The 23,934-nt window shown below is 40.2% G+C and overlaps 1 protein-coding gene across 1 annotated transcript in view; it reads right to left on the bottom strand.

The window, feature by feature from the left end:
- Positions 1–1,620: 1,620 nt before the first annotated feature.
- ap4b1 (adaptor related protein complex 4 subunit beta 1) overlaps positions 1,621–23,934 on the bottom strand; it is a 30,455-nt gene continuing 8,141 nt past the window's right edge. Inside the window, exons 3-11 of the mRNA XM_036591039.1 lie at positions 22,324–22,548; positions 21,290–21,420; positions 19,499–19,646; positions 17,213–17,709; positions 12,072–12,155; positions 10,309–10,412; positions 6,563–6,770; positions 5,080–5,391; positions 1,621–2,160 (exon numbers count right to left, since the gene is read on the bottom strand). Of these exons, the coding sequence (XP_036446932.1) occupies positions 1,733–2,160; positions 5,080–5,391; positions 6,563–6,770; positions 10,309–10,412; positions 12,072–12,155; positions 17,213–17,709; positions 19,499–19,646; positions 21,290–21,420; positions 22,324–22,548 (2,137 nt within the window). The 3' untranslated portion in view covers positions 1,621–1,732. The remainder of the gene's footprint in view (positions 2,161–5,079; positions 5,392–6,562; positions 6,771–10,308; positions 10,413–12,071; positions 12,156–17,212; positions 17,710–19,498; positions 19,647–21,289; positions 21,421–22,323; positions 22,549–23,934) is intronic.

Here is a 23,934-nt window from a genome sequence, read left to right as displayed (position 1 = left end):
AGCAGCATCGAGTTACACTCAGATCTGAATGGAGGATGAAAGTCCATCAAGAACAGCTGCTTTCAGAATGAACGCAGTAACTCACCCTGGCTGCTTCAGAACACCTGAATGAGTCGAAAGCTTTACTGGAGCTGGAGTGGTCTTGGCAGAGATGGTCTGCTAATGTAACCTGTGCTGACCTGAAAGGCCGATTCAAATAAAAGAGTTATAAAGAGTCTGTGTAATCTCTTCAAACAGCGTAGATTGAAATGTCATCGCATGGATGTTTACCACCACACTTTCATATGAACGTATGGCTAAACAGCAGATAGACTAGCATTAGGCTAGTTAAGTGCGTTCATTCAGCCTAGTGAGAGTAACTTTCCAGATATTTAATTTTCCTTCTACCTATAATGAACATAATTAAGGGTGTACTCACATTAGGCGATCTGTACTGCACTCAAGCACCAGTTCAAACGACTAGCATGCTGTGCCCGCTTGAAGAGCTGGGATCAGTTAGACTCAGGCAATAGTAGGCATCTAATGTGGTTGCTAATTATGCTGAGCACAGAACTTGAAAATGCCATCAGTGATGCAACTGTCTCACTCTCGCATCATCTAAGCCACTTATCCTCCTGGGTTTCAGGGGTACCTGGAGTCCATCCCTGCACTTATTGGGTGAAAGGCAGGAAGCACCCTGGACAGGTCACCAGTCCATCACAGGGCAGACACAATCACACACACACTCACACATGCAAATTCCCCGGCTGGGGAATCAAACCCAGGCCCGTCTTGCCATGAGGCGACAGCACCACCCACTGCGCCGCCGATGCAACTGTCCCACTCTTCAATTCAGAATATTTGGGTTAGTAGCGAGTCTGGTTCTCACCTTATTGAAGAATGTAAATTGTAGTTGGTGAGTAAAGCTGCCAGTTCCTTCCTCAACGTAAGCAACCCTCTGTGAAAATCTTCTTATAAGTGCAGCACAACAAGTGCTGTGTTGAAAGCCACAAAGTGAGTACAATCATGAACTACTCCTACTACTTCAACACATAAAGCCGTGATGCTGTAAGCGTGCTCGGGCCGGAATGTTAAGTGCAGGCCAGTGTGGAAGTGAGGAGGGGGGAACAATCGTGCTCGGGTAGGGTACAAGGCACCCGGGCACCCTGAAAGCAAAAGGATTTAGGTCTAAAGTCCAAGATCAGCTAAACATCCCAAATGTGTTTGCAGCTCTGACTTTGAACCAGTTCAGCAGAATGAACTGTACAAATTAAACCTAGTAGTATATTCATGTTCAATTTATTCTTTTTTGGTTCGGTAATAAACAAATAAAAGCAGGTTTACTATATTGCAGTCTGCAGTAAAGCTGCACAGCATCAGGCGGTTTTTCTTTTAAGCAAACGTCAGTAAGTATGCAGTTCTGTACGATGGATGAAGGAACAGACAGCCATTTAGCTTGATGGCTCTGTTATGGTTGGTGGGTGAGCTTCTGCTTTGTGGGTAGCTTCTGTCTGGTGGTTAGCTTTTCTCAGTCTCAAACAGAGACTGTAGAAGGAACAGATTTGTTAAAGCTGTGTAGATGGGACAAGCCACATCAACCTTGTGATTACATAAGCACTACCCAAGAATTACCCAAGACAATTTGGCAAAACGCATCAGCCATTTAATGGACATTGAAAAGCTATTCACATGACACACTCTGTCCATGTTTATTGTGTGCTCTGGGGTTGGGGCTTTTCAGCAGTTGTTAACATTAATGTTGTGAAGCGTGTGAGCTGAGAGTCTGCAGGGCGCTCCTGAGAACAGAGATGAAGCTCCTGATTGCCTGCTGGTTCTCTGGCTGCTGTTTTACCGACACCAGCAGATTCCCTTCGCTCTCTGGCTCCTCCGGCGCCCCCTGCAGGAGCTCTGCCAGAATCAGAGTCCCGCCAGCACGGCTGTACATGTAGGCCTTCCAGGGCACAGCGTCGGCACGGGTGAAGGCCAGCGTCTGGATCTTCACCAGCTGGAAAGCAGCCTGCAGTGTCTCTAGTGGGTCAGCAGGGCGAGGAACCCCCAGAGCCTGCTGGTGGGCCACCTGCAGCTCCAACCACAGCCTTTCAAAGGCCTCGTGGGACAGCGGAGGGCCCGCGGTCATATTCAGCTCTTCGGCTGTACAGGACGACTCTTCCTTAACGGCTTCTGTGAACAATGATGGAAAAAGGAATAACAAATATCTGCTCAGATAAACTTAAAGGTTTCCACGCTAACCACAAATGAAATGTAGTCAATCAAACAAGACATATTTGGTGTCTGAAGCTTGCTTCTGTAGTTTTAATACCGGAGCTATGAGGCTAATGTAGCTAACAACAAAAGCTTGAAGTAAATTCAGAGATTTGTTTCTAAACACACCATACATGTTAGAAAGTAACTGCTGAAAATGTGAAAGGACTGTGTACTATGAAGTACTGAATTTTGGAGACAGTACATTAAACTATTTTTCATCATTTTAGTGTTTAGGATTTTTTAGGCAGGCTTGAAATCATGGCTCGACAACGGAGCCATAAATATCAAGACTCCTGCCCTTATTCTATAATGTTCCACCTTTAATGGCGCAGCAATTACATTTTGGCGAATACGCAGCTGAAGAGAGGCTGAACCTTTCCCGTAAGTGGGTGCAGTTTTAGCACCATCAGCAAACACCCCCAGCATTTCAGAGCATAAATTCATTCAAATTTGGCTGGGTGGTTATTAACACATTTCTCTGTGGTGTGACAAATTCGGAACACATACACTATATGGACAAAAGTATTGGGACACACTTCAATCATTCAGATGTTTCATTCAGTCTCAATGCCACAGGTGTATTAAATCAAGCATCTAGCCACGCAGTTTGTCTTTATACACATCTGTGAAAGAATGTGTCATTCTCAAGAGCTCACTGAATTCTGTGGAGTGATGAATCACGCTTCTCTATCTAGCGGTCTAGGTTTGGTGAACGCCAGGAGAATGTTACCTGCCTGACTGCATAGTGCCAACTGTAAAGTTTGGTGGAGGAGGGATAATGCTATGGGGTTGTTTTTCAGGGGTTGGCCTAGGCCCCTTAGTTCTAGTAAAGGGAAATCTTAATGCTTCAGCAGATCAAGACATTTTGGACAACCGCTTCCAACTTTCTGGGAACAGTTTGGGGAAGGCCCATGTTCCAGCATTACTGTGTCCCAGTGCACAAAGCAAGGTCCATAAAGGCATGGCTGGGTGAGTTTGGTGTGGAAGAACTTGACTGGCCCTCACAGAGTCCTGACCTCAACCCCATCGAACACCTTTGAGGTGAACTAGAACGGAGATTGCAAGCCAGGCCCTCTCGTCCAACATCAGTGTCTGACCTCACAAATGCTCTTCTGGATGAACAGGCAGAAATTCCCAGAGACACATTCCAAAATCTTGTAGAAAGCTTCACAGAAGAGTGGAAGCTGTTATAGCTGCAAAGGTTGACTAACTCCATATTAATGCCTATGGAGGTGTAATATGTATGTGTCCCAATACTTTTGTCCATATAGTGTATTTATTTCTGCTTTACATGGACTTTAAACCCCACCAGTCATTATGTTATGTAGTGAAGTAATTTTATATGGTTTCTGATAATGTATGATGCCGTTATCTATAAACATGGATTAAATTCAGACTTCAAGACGGTTCCTACTGTGTTTAGATACTTGTAATTTCGTTTTGTAGATATCAGTGAGTCATACAGTATCAGAAACCACATGATCACAAGTATCAAGTCTATTAGAGATTACATAATGGGACACTCCAGCCAAAGAAAAAAAAAAACAAACAAAAACATTGAAAACATCTACATTTCTCCTCCTATAGCAGCGCTACAGTGTCTCTAGAGAGAAATTTTTAAGTTTAAAGACTGAACTTCACTTTTAAAACTTTTTTCATAAGCTGGTGATCAAAGCAGGAAGGCAGATAGCTACCGTTACTGCGAGGAAGCTGAATATCTTATTGCAGCCATAAAACTCTCATAACTGCACTTCTGTTACTCCAAATTATAAATTAGTAATCAAGTAATCTACTGATTATTTATATGATTCATCTTTTTTAAATGCCAAGTATAAATGAGCTTAAATGTACAATAATGTACTGGTTAATCCATAACTGATAACAGGTAACATTTAATTTTACTTCACATACAGTGAGATCCAAAATTCTGAGAACATTAGTGCAAATGCTTCTATTTAGCATTTCTTTCTAATTTAATACAGTTTTCCTTTACAAATTCTATTATCAGCAAAATCTGACTAAGAAGTGGAATATTTGAAACTTGAACATCAATTTCAGACTTTTTTTAGAATTTGGTGGTGCATTCCACTTTTGCTTTAAGTTGTATGGACTTTGTTTGTGTAAAAGATTCTGATCAGTTTCACACATTAACTTCAGTTTGAACAGAGAACTAGTACACAGTACAGAATCATCAATATTTTTTATTTTAATTGTCATAACTTCTTTGTTTTCAGTTTTCAAGATTTTAAAACTTTCTATTGTTTATTCATCCTGCTGGTGTGCGTTCATTCTATTTCAGTGAGCCTCAAAAAAGCCATTTGTGTGCTAAAAGCGCCACCTTGTGGAGAATTGTCAGACCTGTGAACACCCTGTTTATCATTCAGTTTGCGAATTAACCACCAACATGGCTGTGTTTTCTCTAAGATTTTGTTCTGCTATCAAGACAGAAGTTACACTAATGCTAGCTTAGTTGTATTTCTTAGACTATAGCTCAGTGGCTAGGTTAGCGGTCAGGATTGGCTGACATCACAGGGATTCCCAATGATAAATGATGTATTTGTGTAATGCATGCTGGGTATTGTAGTGAGAAAACACTGATGACCTTTGGGGAGAGATATTCTTCCATTACTTGTTAGCTACACTAGCATCTTTAGCATTAGCACCAGTGCTAAAACAAATGCAGTACAGTTGAGACACACAAAAAGTCTTGGCTGATGGTTATCATTTGGAGTCAGAATGAGTAATTAAAGTGTGTGTGCTTTAATCAACATTTAAAAATGTTATTCTTACAGACAGGTTCAGTGACTGTATTTCCTCTGTTTACGTTTATGTTACCTGTCCTCAGTGTCTGTTCAGGTGGACTCAGTTTGAGCTCCTCTGCTCCCTCCTCTTCTTCTGCATTGTGAAGCTGCTGGACGGAGTTTTCAGAAGAAGCATTCTCCAGACAGGCAGTTCCACATAGCGGACCGAGTGTGTTAAAGCCAGAGGCCCAGAGATTGACTGGCTCCTCCGGCCGCCCGGTCAGAACGGTCATGGACAGGTCAGACTTCGGCCCCAGCAGGACCTTCCGGGTTTCTTCCACTCCGCTCTGCAGCAGCCGGTAGTAGAGCAGGGCACGGTCACGCACGCACATATCACCCTCCTCCTCTGTAAACAACAACAACAAAACTAAAATTATTAGAAGACATCATATCAGTTCATCAGGGCTGGATCTGTTCTTTCACATCTTTCACATATTGTCACTGTGGAAACAAAACCTCCAAAATGAGGAGTTTTTACAGGAGAAAGTGAAAAATCGACTTTCAGTGTTAAAGTGGTGTAAAGAGGATTTATTCCAAGCAATTTTATCATAACATTTTAACACACTGTAAAAAGACATGCATGGAAGAAGCTGTGTTTTCATATTAGATAAAAAAATGATAAACAAAACTTTTTCATATTCTGACATAATATGAAAACATAAAACGTAACATTTTATGACAAATGGACCAATAAATATGATCCACAATTACTTGGAATAAGACCTCTTTACAGCAACGACAGCAACGATACAAACTTTTAAATGTAAAGGGGTTAAATGTTTTTTTTAAATGCTCAATTTTGTCCCCACCACTTTTTGAAATGCACAGTTTTGTCCCTGTCACTTTTTGAAATGCTCAATTTTGTCCCTGTCAATTTTGAAATGCTCAATTGTGTCCCCACCACTTTTTGAAATACTAAATGTTGTCCCCACCACTATTTCAAATGCTCAATTTTGTTTCCACCACTTTCTGAAATGCTCAATTTTGCCCCCAACACCACTATTTGAAACGCTCAATTTTGTCCCCACCACTATTTGAAATGCTCAAATTTGCCCCACCACTATTTGAAATGCTAAATTTTGTCCCACCACTTTCTGAAATGCTCGATTTTGTCCCTATCACTTTTTGAAATGCTCAAATGTCCCAAACACTTTTTGAAATGTCAGATTTTGTTCTCAATACACTTTCAGCTCAATATACATTTCACCATTAATTAGACTTACTAAGTCAAAATATGGAGAAAATAAGTAATTTTACTTTGACCTATTAAGTAAAAGCCTGAACCAGAATCGTACTTAAAAACTCTTTTTTACTCCTACCTGGCGGAAATGGGCTTTCACACAAGTCAAACATGTGACTACACATATGAAATATGTATATAAAATATGAAGTTGTGATTTGTGTTTATTTCCACAGCAAAGTTTTTACTATATATCTCACTGCACCCCTCAGCACAGAGTGTTGTGAGACTATGAGTAATTAGTGTCTTAAACATGTTTATAATGTGTTCACTGTACCGATGCAGTAATGTAACAGACGGCCCAGCATATCCTGCATCTCGGCCGGCCGGCACAGAAACAGCTTCACCACCGCTGTCAGCAGCTCCATCTTCACCACTGAGCAGAGCTCCACCTTCAGAGAGTCTATAAAACCCTCCAGCACATAGGGGGCGCCACTGATCTGCTCTCCATACTCCCCCAGCAACCACAGTAAAGCCTGCTTCCCCTGAGAGAGAGAGAGAGAAAGAGAGAAAGAGAGAGAGAGAGAGAGAGAGAGAGAGAGAGAGAGAGATAAGGCGATGACATGAAGAAGCGTGCTGAACAAACCGTAAACCAAAGAAAGCGTGCAACATTAAAGAGGCTGTGGACTGCTTAGATTGTTACAGAAGTTATCCAGAAATCATTCAGCGCTCGTTTTTTCTGCTGAAGTCTCAATAATCTAACACTAGGCCTGTCAAGAGCGTGACATTTTAGCTGCCGATTAACTGTCATGTAAACTGTGATTAACGATTTAATTGTCTTTTCTTGTTCATAACATGCACATATTAAAGTCCAAATTGTCTTGTTACCCATCTTGCCATTCGTACCCAAATGCAGAGTTACAGCCCCACAGCTTCAGCCCCAACACTTCCAGACCTGATTAGGAGCTGCAGCCGCACTTTCGGCTCTCCTCAGTGTGGGAGTAAACAGTGAGTGAACTTCTACTACCTAGACCATTCTCACATTTTTGTGTTTGTTAATGCGGAGGAGTAAATAGTACAGTCAAACAGCTTCCAGTTGCCAATTGCTATTTTCCTAAACGCACCAATAATTCAACTGAACAGCCTCACCTGAGCTTCTACTCGATCACGTTTAAAATTGTTCAACAGCTGAAAAGCTCCACTCATCATGTGTCACTTTTAATGAGGTAACCAATCAAAAAAAGAGTAAAACTGAACTGGAAACTGTGGGATGTACAGCAGAACTGATTAACTCATATTTGTGATTAAAAATCAGCTCCAAGATAAATATTTATTCACTGGCTTATTTACAATCCTGGAGATGGTCATCACAGAGGTTTGATTAAAAACCTTGAGATCCTCTAACTCAGCCCATGTAACTTGGTGACTAGTTCACGCATGTTGCTATAGTAGCCCAGAATGAACAAACCAAACACTGGCTCTACAGAGCACCATTCGCATTTCTACACTGAAGTGTCAGCTTAAATTTGTTGGCGCTACAGCAACAGCTTGAAGACACAGAAAATTAAAGAACCTTTTTTAACTACAACCCCATTTCCAAAAAAGTTGGGATGCTGTGCAAAATGTAAAAAAAAAAAAAAATTCAATGATATGTGTCACGCATCCAGCAAGCTCTCAGAGGAACATGGACTCCTTTTCCCAGAGTCCTCCAGGAGATCACAGGGCTGCTGAGCTTCCCTCGCACCCGGAGTCTAACTCGGACTGAATTGCCCAGAATTCTCTGGGGAATCACGTGACTCCTGACCTTCTCTTGCGCTTCCTATCAGCGCTCTACATCACCAGAGTATTGATGTGTATCACCTGTGTGTTAGTCATATGACCTCCATAGTTTAGTTTATAAGCCCGAGCTTTAGCTAGAGATAGTTGCGGGGTATTGTTTCCACTGTGAATCTACTGAGCGTTTATTCTATCGTTTGTATCCTGTTTTTTGACCATTGCTTTGTTATTTTGAATCTGCCTTTTGATCTGCCCTTTGGACTGTTTGACTTTTCTGATTCGTGTTTTTGACCCTTTTTGCTTGTTTCTACGACTACGTCCTTTGCCTGCCCCTTTGTGTTTGTTAGCATCGTGTTATGCTTACCATTGTCTGTTTGCTGCGCCTTTTGGCTCTGACTACGCCTGTTTTTTGACTATGATTCTGGACTTTGATTGTGTTAGTAAAAACACTGTTGTGTTGTCAAACCGCGAGCTGACTTTTGTTGGCACGTTACATTATGCGAATCATTTAAAGCCTAGATTTCATTGCAAATAGTACAAAGACAACAAATCAAATGTTGAAACTGAGAAATTTTATTGTTTTTTGGAAAAAAAAAAATTACTCTGTGAGTATTTGGGAACTGGGGAGACCAACTGCTGTAGTTTTGTACGTGAAATGTTTTACAATTCTTGCTTAACATAGGATTTCAGCTGTTCAACAGTTCGGGGTCTCCTTTGTCATATTTTTCATTTTATAATGTGCCAAATGTTTCCAGTGGTGACAGGTCTGGACTGCAGGCAGGCCAGTTTAGCGACCAGACTCTTTTAATATGGAGCCAAGCTGCTGTAATACATGCAGAATGTGATTTTACATTGTCTTGCTGAAATGAACAAGGCGTTCCCTGAGTAAAGTCGCTGTCTGGATGGCAGCATATGTTGCCAAAACACGTATATATTGTTCAGCATTAATGGTGCCTTCACAGATGTGCACGTCACCCATGCCATGTGCACTAATGCGCCCCTATACCATCATGAGTACTGGCTTTTGAACTGTGCACTGATAACAAGTTGGGTGGTTAGTTTAGCCCAGAGGACGTAGCGTCCATGATTTCCAAAAAGAAATTCAAATGTTGATTTGTTGGACCACAGATCACTTTTCCACTTCTCCTCAGTCCATTTTAAATGAGCTCGGGCACAGAGAAGGCAGCAGCATTTCTGGATGCCATTTATATATGGTCGCTTCTTTGCATTTAAGAGTTTTAATTAGCATTTGTGGATGCAGTGACAAACTGTTTGCACAGACAGTGGTTTTCAGGTGTGTTCCTGAGCCCAGGCAGTGATTTCCTCTACAGAATCATGTCCATTTTTAATGCAGTGCCGTCTGAAGGCCCAAAGATCATTTTCAAGAGCATTTTCAATAAAATATAGGGTTTAAATGATTTGCACATTGTCATTTTGTTTTTATTTACATTTTTCACAACGTCCCAACTTTTTTTGGAAATGGGGTTGTATTTAATTATTTTAATATTTGTCCCTACCAGTTTTTGAAATGCTCAGTTTTGTCCCTGATTCTGTTTTTTTTGAAATGCTCAATTTGAGATGTACGATTTTGTCCCCACCAATTTTTGAATTTCGAATTTGTCTCCAATTTTGTGTTTTTTTTTAAACAGTATTCCCAAAGTAAAAGGGGCATTGTTCCCACATACTTTGAGATGCAGTCATGATCTCAGTCTCATTTGAAAGGTAACAATCTATCTTTTTTTTCCCAATGGTCAGAATAATTGTATGAATTACTACCACAGAGTAACAGAGGCTAGAATGGAAGAGTTTATTTCTGAGTGACTCACAGATCTGATTATTATTCATTTGGATTATGAAGTCTCTGTTGAGCAGCGGGGCCCGCAGATTTGCATTCGGTGCTTATGTTGCAAATGAGATGTCACAGCTGTGAATAACGGATCATAAAATGGTTTGATGAATTGAATCCTGAGAATTCGAGCTTTCTAATAGTATATTGCATCAACGTACTGCTGGATGATTTGATGCATGAAAATAAAGTATAACAACCCAGAAGTGAACGCTTCGATAGAAATGTGCCAGTATCAGTACAGTGATCTAGATAAGTTTAACAATGCACATGCAATACACCGAATCATGCTCTGAGAACCTGAACACAGAACGCCTGCAGTCAAATGTCCTAATTAGCATTCACCAGGGAAAGCACTGGCAGGGAAAATTAATGCAAACTAGCCTGAGCCTTTCCAGGTCTGATGCAAATGCAAAAGTCTTTTTCTAAACATAAGCGAACAGCGAAAAGAGACTCCTCACTTCATCATCCTGAGGGCTTTCATCACAGCCTTCCACAGCCTTGCAGACCGCCGCGGAGCTGTGAGGGCAGAACCACACCAAGTCCCTGAACGTCTGGATCACCGCTACCCGGACACAGAACAGAGAAACACAAACAAAATCAAAACAGAACAGAGAGGAGAGTTAGAGACATAGTTTGGCATTTTTACCCAATTCTCAAAAAAGTGACTGTGACTGATGTTTGCTTCTTTAGTTTTAGCACAGCTAACTTAGCTAACAATTAATGGAAGCTAATGTACACAATTAGCATGATGCTAACTCCATGCCTGACTGTATATTCACATTAGCAGCTGATAAAGCAACAGGCCTCCAGGCATTTCCTATAGGCGTATGTGATTTAGCGACTAGCGGCAAGCGACAAATTTAGCAGAAATTTTCTCACTGCAAAAAATGTTCTCTTAAAAACATCTTAAATATAGTTCATTTATCTAATATGTCTCATTATGGGACTGTTGTAAGAATACTTTAAGATTATTTAACTATTTCCAAACACTTTTACTTGTTTTAAGTAATTTCATCTAATGAAATTCCATTGACAGACCATTCTTCTTGTTTTAAGCATTATTTCTTAAAATAAGCAACATTATCTTCATTATTTCCCAAATCAATTAAAATGATCTGCCAATGGAATAAGACACTTTCACTACATAAAATTACTGAAAACAAGTAAGAATGTCTAGAAATAAGTTAAATAATCTTTTAATATTTTTGCAACAATCTCATAATGAGAAATATTAAATATATTGACTACATTTAAGATGTTTTCACTTTTTTGCAGCAGTCAACATTGTGCAAATGAACTATGACCCGGTGAAGTGACAATCTAACTGACTGGCTCAAACAAAACCCTCATATCAATTGTAGACACAGGGGTCCAAGGTCCCCAGCCGCTGCCATCTGAACTTTTTGTTCTCACCGGCATTTTGTTCCTATTCCCAATAGTATGACGCAAGAGAAACTTGTAAACTTATAACCATATTTTAAACAAAACAGCAATACAAATATACATATTATTACATTTTCTTGTCAGAAGCTCAACAGTGTACACACCACAACCTCAGGCACACTCGCAAGAGACAAACGTGAGGCGACAATAGTGCCCCCTAGTGTGAACGTATGGTCAGTCATCACTCCTGTCTCAGAGCATGTGTAGTAGTTCAGTATCTATAACAGACTTTACTGTGTGATTTCTGACTCTGTGTGACTCACTGTTATCTACACACATGGACTGAAGTACAATAGCATAGCTAAAAACAGCAGCAACCACCTGGAATACTGAACTCTGTACAGCAAATTGCTATTGTAGCTAACAGAACAGCTTTTCTCTGTAAGAAGTAATGCTTGTTTGCAGTGCGGCTCAGCACACGCGATTCACATCTACTTGCTTAACTGGAGTTTTTTGGGGGACTTTTCAGCCATGCTAACTCACGCTGCATCCATGTGCTAACGACAGGCTTGTTGAGGAGCACGCAGCGGCATTTATTTTTGCCATAGAGAAATCGAGTGTAGGACCTAAAATGGGCATGACAACAACTATAAAATGCATGACTCCAGAGGTCTACAGCATAAAAGTTTTTAACAAAAGGCAGCAGATTCCAGGCCGAATCAGTTAGAGACACAGTACTCTGACCTACCTGCAAAAAACCACACCAAAACCAATAAAGATCAAAGATTAAAGGAGTTTACACAGCTGCCTGTATTTGCATATATGAGTGCTTGCTCACCTGAGGTAATGTGCTCTTGTTTCAGTGCCAGCAGTCCTGTCAGAATGTCCAGACACTTCTCAGTGTAGGTTCGTCCAATGCGACCTTCATGGGAGAAGAAGAGTTTTGACTGGTCATGTTTAAATTGTCAGTTGTACAGCAGCGGTCAATAGTTTGGACTATGAAGTTAGTTTTGTGCAAAAAGTTTCAAATAAAATAATGAAATCCACAAGCAAAATGTTTAGTATCAAAGTGTCCATGATATGTTGCAAATATGTTGCAAATGCAAAGAAAAAAAGTCAAATAAAAATTATATTTTCAAAAAGATTACCTCTGATTTGTACTCAGTTTGATATAAATCTATTACTCATTTTGCAGGGCTTTGCTTTTTTCTATTTGCTGGTATTTTCTTTCACTTCTAAAACCTTCTGATTTGGACACCTTAGAGACTCGAGACTTGAATTGGGCTTGTACCTCAGAGATTCGCGACTCAACTCAGACTCACTCCTCAGAGGCTCCAGTCAGACACGCACCTCAGAGACTCGAGATGTGACTTGGACTCGCAACTCAGAGACTCGAGATGTGACTCGGACTCGCACCTCAGAGACGCGCGCCTTAGGGACTCGAGACTTGACTCGGACTCGCACCTCAGACACTTGATTTGGACTCGCACCTCAGAGACTCAGGACTCAATTTGGACTTGCGCTTCAGAGACTCAAGACTCGATTCGGACTCGCACCTCAGAGACTTGACTCAGATTCACACCTCAGAGGTTCAAGACTCGTCTCAAGCTCGCACCTCAGAGACTCGACTCGGACTCGCACCTCAGAGACTTGAATTGAACTCGCATCACAGAGACTCGAGGCTCACTCCCCAGAGGCTTGACTCGACTCAAACTTGCACCCTCAGAGACTCGACTCAGTCTCTCATCTCAGAGACTCGACTCAGACTCACACCTCAGAGACACAAGATGCAACTCAGACATCAAAGACCTGGGACTTGACTCACACTTCAGAGGCTCAAGACTCGACTCGGAGTTGCTGCTCAGAGACTCGACTCGGACTCGCACCTCAGAGACTCGAATCAGACTCGCACCTTAGAGACTCGAGACTCAACTCGGACTCGCACCTCAGAGACTCGACTTGGTCTCGCACCTCAGAGTTACAAAGTATCACGTTACTGTAATTCCACAACCTTTGGTGCTAACGAGTGATTACCTTTTCAAATTAAATAACACAATTACAATCACTGAACTTTCAATGGGCTCATTACTTGATACTTTTGTCTTGCAGACTATAGCAGACAAACTGTTCCTCCAGCTTCCTGTTTATGATCTGACATCACCGACCTCACAGTGGTGCAATGACTGAGTGAATCAATCAGCGTTACCCCACAGAGTGGCTGACAGTTTGGGCGATGTGAGCTTGCTGTCCTGGAAATATGGGGGTTATTCTTCCTGTAGCACCTATGTACACCTATGTGCAGGTGTGAGAACATTATTCAGTGCTAGTGCCACTGACCAGCGAGCCCCTCCATCCAAACAGCCGAAGCTTGACTTTGAACCCAAGAATTCGTCTTTAAGCCTAAGAACTAAACTGGTTGCCAAGTATGCTGTTGAAGATCTGCAGCCTACGTCAGCAGTTACAATATCAACATTTACAAGTAATGCAACAGTTACTTTCCTTTAGTAGTTAATTGCCTTTATGTGCAGTAATTGGTACAGTAATTCAGTTACTGTTACACAAAAAAGTAACAGGTAACTGTAACAAATTATATATTTTTTTAGTAACTTACATGACACTGATCAGGATCAGCAAAAAACTGAACGTATGATCTCCTGATGAGAATGAGAAATCCAATCAGAGTCCTGCTGTTTAAATAGATAACAGTAGTAAAGGAGACTCTAAATATAAAACAATATTTCCAGCATGATTTCCAATGATCGGGTCTTGTAGTGTGTCATAATCGAGGATGTGACGAGAAAGATGCTGCTGTTGCAGATTTAAGGTGGAACAACAAAACAGAGGAAAGGTCAGAAAGTCCAGTCCAGAAAGATAAATGTTAGAGAGAAACAGCATTTATATCGTCTGTTTACACACAGCAAACCTGGGAGCTACGTTTATATAATGTTCTTAAAATGTTAACGCAATCGTTATATCAAGTTCTCTCTGAAGGGCAGTCAGCCTGTCCTCTTCTGACACCCAGGAACGACTCCACAATCGCTTTTTCTTTCTTTACTTACTCTTTTAATTACACAAAACCACCAGCATCACACACACTGCTTCTGACTGACAGTTTCTGGGCCCGCTTCCCGCTGACCTATGAACTTGTGTGAGAACATGAACGATGATTGACATCAAACTTGTAGCGTTGCCAGTCTCCTGACAAAGACACTACCAATTTATAGAATGACCCTAAACTGTAGGGCTGAAAGATCAATTGTTTTTATATCGAAATTGCAGTACAATTTTCGACTCGCAAGAGCTGCAATTTTTAAAAATGATGGCCCAAATTATCAAAAACACTGTCAATGTTTTAAGTGGGGAAATGTAATCTAATATGAGAGCTTGTGAACTGCCTGTAGATGAGTTAGACCAATCAGAGGCAACCAAACCTCAATGTGTTGGGACATCACAAACACAACTTTCTCGCATTTTGGCTCACTACATTCAGGTGTCGAGCTTCAAGCCAGAAAAAGTGTATATTTTGGTCTTCTTGGCAAAAAAAAGGCCTGAACCTGAATTTATAGAAAATGTGAATCACAGTCATAATATTGGTCAGAAAAATCACAATTAGATATTTTCCCCAAATCGTTTAGCCCTTCTAAACTATCATGATGGCCATTGTGAAAGACAAAAATTTTGCGTAGTCTGATCCCGGCATAACAAAGACCGTCAGTATGAAAATAATACAGAGTGGGCTCCTTCAATACGAGAGCTAAAGAGTTCAGCAGGTGTGAGAATGTAAATACAAGTGTTTGTGCAGACCACTAAAACATTAACCTCTCTCAGCGCGGTTCTCCTCTAACCTGAAAAGCCTGTAATCTCAAACAAACAAAGCGCTTAACACCAAAGTCAGGAAGCAGCCTTCTGCCGATGGAGAGATGAGGAGAACAATGAGGAACACAGCTCTTCTACAAACCATCTGGCAGCATAAACATTTACATAAAGCCATTCGACTGTGCAGCTCAGTGCTATAGAAGCATAGAAAATGAGAGAGGACCACCTTTTCCTCATTAACCAGTCCTAACCTCATGACTGCAGCCAGCCTAATACTGTCTTTTTGCTCAGAAAACATTTCCATGGTAACCTTCAATGTGCAAACAAAAGCAAAATGCATGTGCATGTGGAGAAACACAGAAACAATAGCTGCAGAGCTGCAATCTGATACACAGCATCCAAACCCACACTGTACTCACCACGGTACTTTCCACTGTGTGGAGAATTCTGGGTCAGACATCTTGTTCAGGCAAAAAGCTTTAACTTGATGGGCCTCTGAAGCATTTCTACACCTGCTGTCTTCAAAGGTGACACACTAATTTAGAGTGGTTTGGTGCAAAATGCTTTGTTCCTGAGAAACTTGTGATGATGGGAACCAGATGTCCACCTCTAAAAGCTCCCTCACAGACAGTTATTACTGAAATGGTTATGAGTACATTGCATGATATCCAAGACATTGTTTTACGATAGTTTGAAAAGATTTTAGCCTCAAAATCTGTTTATAGTGGACGGATACATAATATGCAGGGTGTTGTGAGGTAAAATAGTCCCCAAAGAAAATGTATTATTTCAGATTTTCCACTATTTTCCCATCATCAATTTTCCATATAAAACTCAGAAGACACATGTAGGTTCATTGGTGTTTTTGGATAGTAAATAAAATGTCTATATTTGTGTTGTGGTCAGGGCGACCCCTGGTTCCTAAAGCTGCAACATATTATGTATTATTTATAGCTACAATTCAGTAACTATTACCTACAGCTACAATACAGTATGTATTATCTATAGCAACAATGTAGTATGTATGACTTATAGTCACAGTTCAGTATGAATTACCCACAGCTACAGTACAGTATGTATTACCTACAGCTACAATTCTGTATGTATTATCTATAGCTACAGTTCACTATGCATTACCTACACCTACAATTCAGTATGCATTACCTACAGCTACAATGCAGTATGTATGACTTTCAGCAACAATGCAGTTGCTAGTTCAATACGAGAGCTAAAGAGTTCAGCAGGTGTGAGAATGTAAATAAGTGTTTGTGCAGACCACTAAAACATTAACCTCTCTCAGCACGGTTCTCCTCTAACCTGAAAAGCCTGTAATCTCAAACAAACAAAGCGCTTAACACCAAAGTCAGGAAGCAGCCTTCTGCTGATGGAGAGATGAGGAGAACAATGAGGAACACAGCTCTTTTACAAACCATCTGGCAGCATAAACATTTACATAAAGCCATTCGACTGTGCAGCTCAGTGCTATAGAAGCATAGAAAATGAGAGAGGACCACCTTTTCCTCATTAACCAGTCATAACCTCATGACAGCGGCCAGCCTGATATTGTCTGTTTGCTCAGAGAACATTTCCATGGTAACCTTCAATGTGCAAACCAAAGCAAAATGCATGTGCATGTGGAGAAACACAAAAACAATAGAGGCAGAGCTGCAATCTGATACACAGCACCCAAACCTGACTGGACTGATACATAATATGCAGGGTGTTGTAAGGCAAAATAGTCCCCAAAGAAAATTTATTATTTCAGATTTTCCACTATTTTCCCATCATCAATTGTCCATATAAAACTCAGAAGACATGTGTAGGTTCATTGGTGTTTTTGGATAGTAAATAAAATGTCTATATTTGTGTTGTAGTCAGGGCGAGCCCTGGTTCCTAAAGCTGCAACATATTATGTATTATTTATAGCTACAATTCAGTAACTATTACCTACAGCTACAATACAGTATGTATTATCTATAGCAACAATGTAGTATGTATGACTTATAGTCACAGTTCAGTATGAATTACCCACAGCTGCAGTACAGTATGTATTACCTACACCTACAATTCAGTATGCATTACCTACAGCTACAATGCAGTATGTATGACTTTTAGCAACAATGCAGTATGTATTACCTACAACTTCAATTCAGTATGTATTACCTATAGCTGCGATAGCTGCCTGTGCCAGTTCAGTAGACACGTCAGTGCAGTAGCTCTTCAACTCCTCCAGAACCAATGCCACGTTCTCATCGTTCACCAGCTCCACCAGGATCTCCATCTTCCGGAACTTTATGTACCCGGGCTCAGAGTAACCACAGAAGAAGCGTTTGTAGTGGTTCCCGTAGAGAGCTGGTTGACTGCGCAAAACCTGCTGCACGTGACACAATCCAGCAAACCGCAGTTCACGAGATGCAGAGCCACAGGTGGCCAGCAGGGGGCCGCGGGCACGCAGTAGGGCGTCGGCCTGCACTGCGGGGTGGGCGGCGGCTAAATGCAGGAAGAGGCGGAGCGTCGCGGCCATGACGGGTGCATGAGCGCTGTGGAGGAAGTCGTCCAGCAGACTGAGGATGTCAAAGAGCTCGTCATCGCTACGAGGGCGATAACGGAAGAGGAAAGTCAGAACTTCACTTTGAGCCCAGCTGTCCAAATCCTTCAACCTGAAAAACATGAAAAGAGTTAGACCAATCACAGCCTGCGATTATATTACATTAGTACTTCTGTAATTAAATCTAATTCTGCACATCATCTCTTCGGGAACTAATATTCACTGGTATATTTTTACAGAATCTGAATAATGAACATTTCAGGTTTTACGTAAACATTCAGCAACACTTTATAACAACAGACCCGAATAAACAACAACTTAATAATACCCTAAAAGTTTTTAATTACATATTAGTTACACAGCTTCGTTGGTGGAACAAAATCTCTCCAAAAACTCAACTTTACAGGAGAGAGCAAAAACCTTTTTACCTTTCAATGTGAGTCAATGTAACAATATTTTTGGAAGGCATTTTAGTCCATTCTTCATGAAATTAGAACACAATGTGAAAGGCAAAAAAATAAAAAACAGTGAAATGAAATATTAATTATTTGACACTGATAATGTGTGACATTTATATAACTTGAAATATTAAGCATTCACTTTGTAGCATAAAACAGTTCATAATTATGACTGAATTGTTTGTGTCCTGTTTCAATAGTAATTATTTACTGTTTTGCTACTTTTAAATGCATTAATTCCGTAATGATTCGATAATTATGCAACTTTATGGTGTATTTATAATGATATATTGTAATACGTATTACACTGAAATATATTTTGGATCCTTCTGCACTAAATTTAAGACCAATTTCTAATCTTCCTTTTTTAAGTAAAGTCTTTTATAAAAAAATAATTACAAACAATTAAATGTGTATCTAATATCAAACAAGTTATATGAGAAGTTTCAATCAGGTTTTGGTTCTAGTACTGAGACAGCAGTGGTTCATGTTGTAAATGAACTCAGGCTTGGCGCTGATGCAAAAAATCCTTATTCTGGTCTCATTGGATCTTAGTGCAGCTTTTGATAGCGTTGATCAAAAGATTCTAAACCTTGAATTCTGGGTCAGCCTCTCAGGAACAGTTTTTGAATGGGTTAAATCATATTTAGTTAATAGGCAGTTCTTGGTTTCACTGGGAAATCATTCATTAAAGATTTTCTGTGGAGTCCCACTGGGTTCAGTTTTAGGACCCTTGCTCTTCTCTTTGTACATGCTACCTTTAGGTGAAGTCATTACGAAACATACATTTTCATAGCTATGAAAAAAAAAAAACTGAAATACTGATCGTTGTTACACAAAGGAAAGCTACTATGAGAATCTCGGCTCTTTATCTTCACATACCAAACCTGCAGTAAAAACCTGGGTGTGATCTTAGACTCTGAGCTCTGTTTTATCTGCATGTAAACACAGTCACTAAAATAGCTTTTTATCATGTGAGAAACATCACTAAAGTTAAGCCTTTTCTCTCCCAGAGCAACGTACAGAACGGAGCAGCACGGATCCTCACAACACCCACACAGAGAGCTCCCCCATCATATCACCCCCATTTACACACTGCACTGGCTGCCCATATCTTTTAGAGAGATTTTAAAGCTCTGCTGTTTGTATTTAAAGCTCTGAATGACCTTTAAACTCCTAAATGACCTTTATATATGAATATGTGAATGAGCTCACTTTTAATAAACATCTGTCATTGTCTTGTCTATCAAATTATCACCTGTGTGTAAATCACTTTGAGCTGCCACCGGTATAAAAGGGCTCTATAAATAAAGCTATTATTGTTATTATATTACATTAATGAAAAGCATTTACAGAGCTTCATTATTTGTATGTCACTGAACCTGAACTGAATTCAAACCAGTATCAGCTGGGCGGAGTTAGTGGTTAGCAGGTGAGTCTGACCTGTTGAGCAGGTGATGCGCAATTGGTTTGTTGATGACCACCCCCCCCTCGTCTCTCAGGATTTCCTCCAGCGCTCGGAGGCAGTTCACCATGACGACGGGGTCAGGGTCCCTCAGCAGAGCATACAGCTCATTCACCACGCTGGGATCTGCAGAGTCATCACACAGCTCAATTCCGGTACAGCGCAAGATATTAAAACACATGCTGAACCTTTAAAGCGATAGTTCAGCCAAAAAAAACTCCCCCAGTTTCCATCATCACCTTCAATATAGTGGATCAACCAAGACATATTTGGTGCTTCTTTAGTTTTCGCACTGGAGCTACAAGGCTAACATAACAGAAGCATACTCCACCAATTAGCATCATCCACTGTCCAGCAAGGGAGACCTGGGCATGACTGTAACACTTATTTGCCTTAGTTTCTTTATCTCGTTGTTTATTTGCGTTATACTTTTCAAAACTTTATATACAATACCTGTATTTGTCTGTTACAAATAACTACAGTGTGGAAATCGGCTGCTTACTAACAAAACAAGCAAGTTTGTGTCAAATACCAAGAGTTCTACATTCAGATTACAACATGGGCCACAATAGGTGTAGGGTGTAACAGTAGGCTGATTATAAAAGAATTTATTAAGCTACATTTGTAAAGGACATTTTTAAAATTTCCTTTATTTTTCTAAGAGGAAAAACAAGGAAAATCACTGATATTGAGCTTATTAAGCACATAAGGCATATGTGTCTGTTTAATACGGTAAGATCAAATTTCCATACACAGCGAAGTTTACCTTATTTGAGTGAGGTCGTGTAAGAAATGTGAGTGGGCCTTTTGTTATTTGGTCAGTTTGCCTACATCACACTGTCCTACATCCTGCCCCAACCTTGTCAGTCCTGACACTGCCATATTTTTTAGGCTGTATGTTTGAAACTAGCATACATTTGACATATCAAATTAAACTAGATAAAATGCTGATTTAGACCAGATCAGTAAAACTAGAAGTGTTACAATGTACTCCATGTTAGAGCTCTCCCCGTTCTCCCCATGTCAATTAGTGTCAGAAACCAGATAATCAAATGTATTAGACAATTAAACAACTGCATATGGTTTGAGACTGGTGCGTGTTGATTTAGGCATGCAGTTAACACCACCCACCACTGAACATGTCAGAGCTGATCAAATATATTTGGAGTAATGGACTGGGAGAATTAGACTTCCGGCAGAACTCTCACTTTAACACTGTACCAATGCTGTTCATAAGCAGTAACGCTGAGAAACATAAACGAGATGTAGCTAAGATGGAATGTCATCCAACATGAAAGATGATAAGAAAAAACACAATGGCACTTTTGCCATCATTACATTAGAGAATACATGCACTTACAAAATCCAGCATACCAAGAAAGACAGGCAACTCAAGGTGAGAGTTTAGGCATACTGAATCTCAGACATTTAAGGTGGAGTGGAGAGAACAACAGAAGGTTGTAGCATTGTATCTATCTAAGTGTTCGGCTGAAGGCTGTAGCGTTGCATCTATCTCAGTGTTGGATCGATGACTGTAGTGTTGTACCTATCTCAGTGTTGGGCTGAAGGCTGTAGTGTTGTACCTCTCTCGGTGTTGGGTTCGAAGGCTGTAGCGTTGTGCCTATCTCAGTGTCAGGTCATAGACTGTAGCATTCTACCTATCCCGGTGTTGGGTCGAAGGCTGTAGAATTGTACCTATCTCTGTGTTGGGTCAAAGACTGTAGCGCTGTACCTATGTCAGTGTTGGGTCGACGGCTGTGGCATTGTACCTATCTCTGTGTTGGGCTGAAGGCTGTGCATTTTAGCACAGCCCAGCACAGCAACTCTCCTCACGTAGGACGCTTTATCCCTCAGGCCGCTTAGAATGGGCTGCTGGATGTATTCGGTTATACCTGGCATCCTAAAACAAAAACAGGAAAAATAACAGGATAAACTCGACCCAGAACCTTCTGAAGAACAAACGATGGACCTTTAAAGCTACATTTCAGAAGAGCAGAAAGCAAGACAAATTAAGACAACTGACAGTTTTGGTGTGTGTATATTTATATATATATATATATATATATATATATATATATATATAGTACGTTTTTTTCAAATTTAATCACTTTGGATGCTTACGTAAACCTATTTTGTAGGTTAAAATTGTGTATTTATTGTTTGTTATTGTACCTTCACTTTTAATAAAAAAAAAAAATACTCAACACCTGAAATGAATCTATAATCTTTCCTATTAGAGCTTTTCATGTGAGTTGCAGCTCAAAGACACAGAGTTTTAATGAAGCGCTGAGTTAAAGAACTGCGTTTCAGATGTTCGTAAAAGTGAGCTCTGAGCTTGACTGTCTAATAAAAGGGGAACTGAGCTCCACAGTTTAGAAGCAGAATAACAGGAAGAGTCTCTCCACATTTTCTGTATTTTACAGAAGGTGTTTGCAGACGGTCAGTATCTCCAGATCTAAGATTATAAACAGACAGACATTCAGGAGCTTCAAGGTAATTTAGAGCTTTAAACACCAGCAACAGTGCTTTAAAATCTCTCCTAAAAGATCCAGGGGGTCAGTGCAGTGTGTAAACGGGGGCGATATGAGCTCTCTGTGTTGGTATTGTGAGGATCTGTGCTGCTGCGTTCTGTACAAGTTGTAGAGGATAGATTGTTTTCTCCAGTAAGAACCAATACTGCTATTGTAATTTAAATGTGATTTAAATTTAAATAATTTTTCTATGAATTACGCACCTATTAATTGTGTTTGTTTGGTAGTTTTGTTTGTTATTTGTCAGTCAGTTAGTGTTGAACTGAACAGACCTGAAGTTGCACATGTTCCTCAGCGCGAGGCCGCGCACCATGGGGTTGGGGTCGGCACAGTCCTTCCGCAGCGTGTTGATGGCCAGCAGGGCCAGGTCGGGCTTACGGCTGGCATAGGTGACCATATAGAGATACACCAGCTTCTTCTGGACAATGTCAACTGTAGCACTGGCCTTTACCATGTCCATAAACAGAGAAGAAACATCCAGACCCTGAGTCATCGACCTGAAACCAAAACAGAATTAAAGAATTACCATATGTAGGTCATGTATATATATATATATATATATATATATATATATATATATATATATATATATATATATATACACATACATATATACATATATGTACACACACACACACACACACACACACACATATATATATATATATATACACATACAACCCCATTTCCAAAAAAGTTGGGACACTGCAGAATGTAAATAAAAATAGGATGCAATGACATGCAAATCATGTAAACCATATTTTTAAAGGAAAATATTACAAAGACAACATATGAAATATTGCAACTGAGGAATTTTATTGTTTTCTGAAAAATATACGACCGTTTTGAATTTGACGCCAACAACACGTTCCAAAAAAGTTGGGATGGGAGCATGTTTACCACTGTGTTTCATCACCTATTTTAGCTGTAAGCATTTGGGAACCAAGGAGACCAACTGCTGTAGTTTTGAAAGTGAAATGTTTTCCCATTCTTGCTTGATATAGGATTTCAGCTGCTCATCAGTTCGGGGTCTCCTTTGTCGTATTTTTCGTTTTATTATGCTCCAAGTGTTTTACATTGTCTTGCTGAAATAATCAAAGGCTTCCCTGAAAAAGACATCTGCATATATGTTGCCAAAACATATATATATATCGTTCAGCCTTCACAGATGTGCACGTCACACATGCCATGTGCACTAATGCTCCCTTATACCATCATGAATTCTGGCTTCTGAACTGTGCACTGATAACAAACTGAGTGGTCCTTAGACCGGAGGACACAGTGTCCATGATTTCCAAAAAGAATTTAAAATGTTGATTCGTCGGACAACAGGACACTTCTCCACTTCCCCTCAGTCCATTTTAAATGAGCTTGGGCCCAGAGAAGGTGACAGCATTCCTGAATCCTGTTTATATACGGTTTCTTCTTTGCATTTTAGAGTTTTAACTTGCATTTGTGGATGCAGCGACAAACTGTTTTCACAGACAGTGTTTTTCAGAAGTGTGTCTGAGCCCATGCAGTGATTTCCTCTACTGAATCATGTCTGTTTTTAATGCAGTGCTGCCTGAGGGCCAAAGATCATGGCTAGCCAATACTGGTTTTCAGCGTTGTCCCTTGCATACAGAGATTTCTCTGGATTCTCTGAATCTTTGAATCTGAATCAAAATGGCCATATATTTTTCAAAAAACAATAGAATTTCTCAGTTTCAACATTTGATATGTTGTCTTTGTACTATTTTCAATTAAATATAGGGGTTAAATAATTTGCATTATGTGCGTGTATATATATATATATATATAAAATTTGCACAAACCGTGCACACTGTAGCAGTAGGTGCTATAGGCAAAAAATTGTATTCTCGTATTATTAATATTACTGACGG

The sequence above is a fragment of the Colossoma macropomum genome, unplaced genomic scaffold (genome assembly GCF_904425465.1).
Source record: "Colossoma macropomum unplaced genomic scaffold, Colossoma_macropomum, whole genome shotgun sequence".
NCBI classification, from domain to species: domain Eukaryota; kingdom Metazoa; phylum Chordata; class Actinopteri; order Characiformes; family Serrasalmidae; genus Colossoma; species Colossoma macropomum.
Note: the sequence above shows the minus strand (reverse complement) of the source record. Positions and strands in the feature narration are given on the sequence as shown.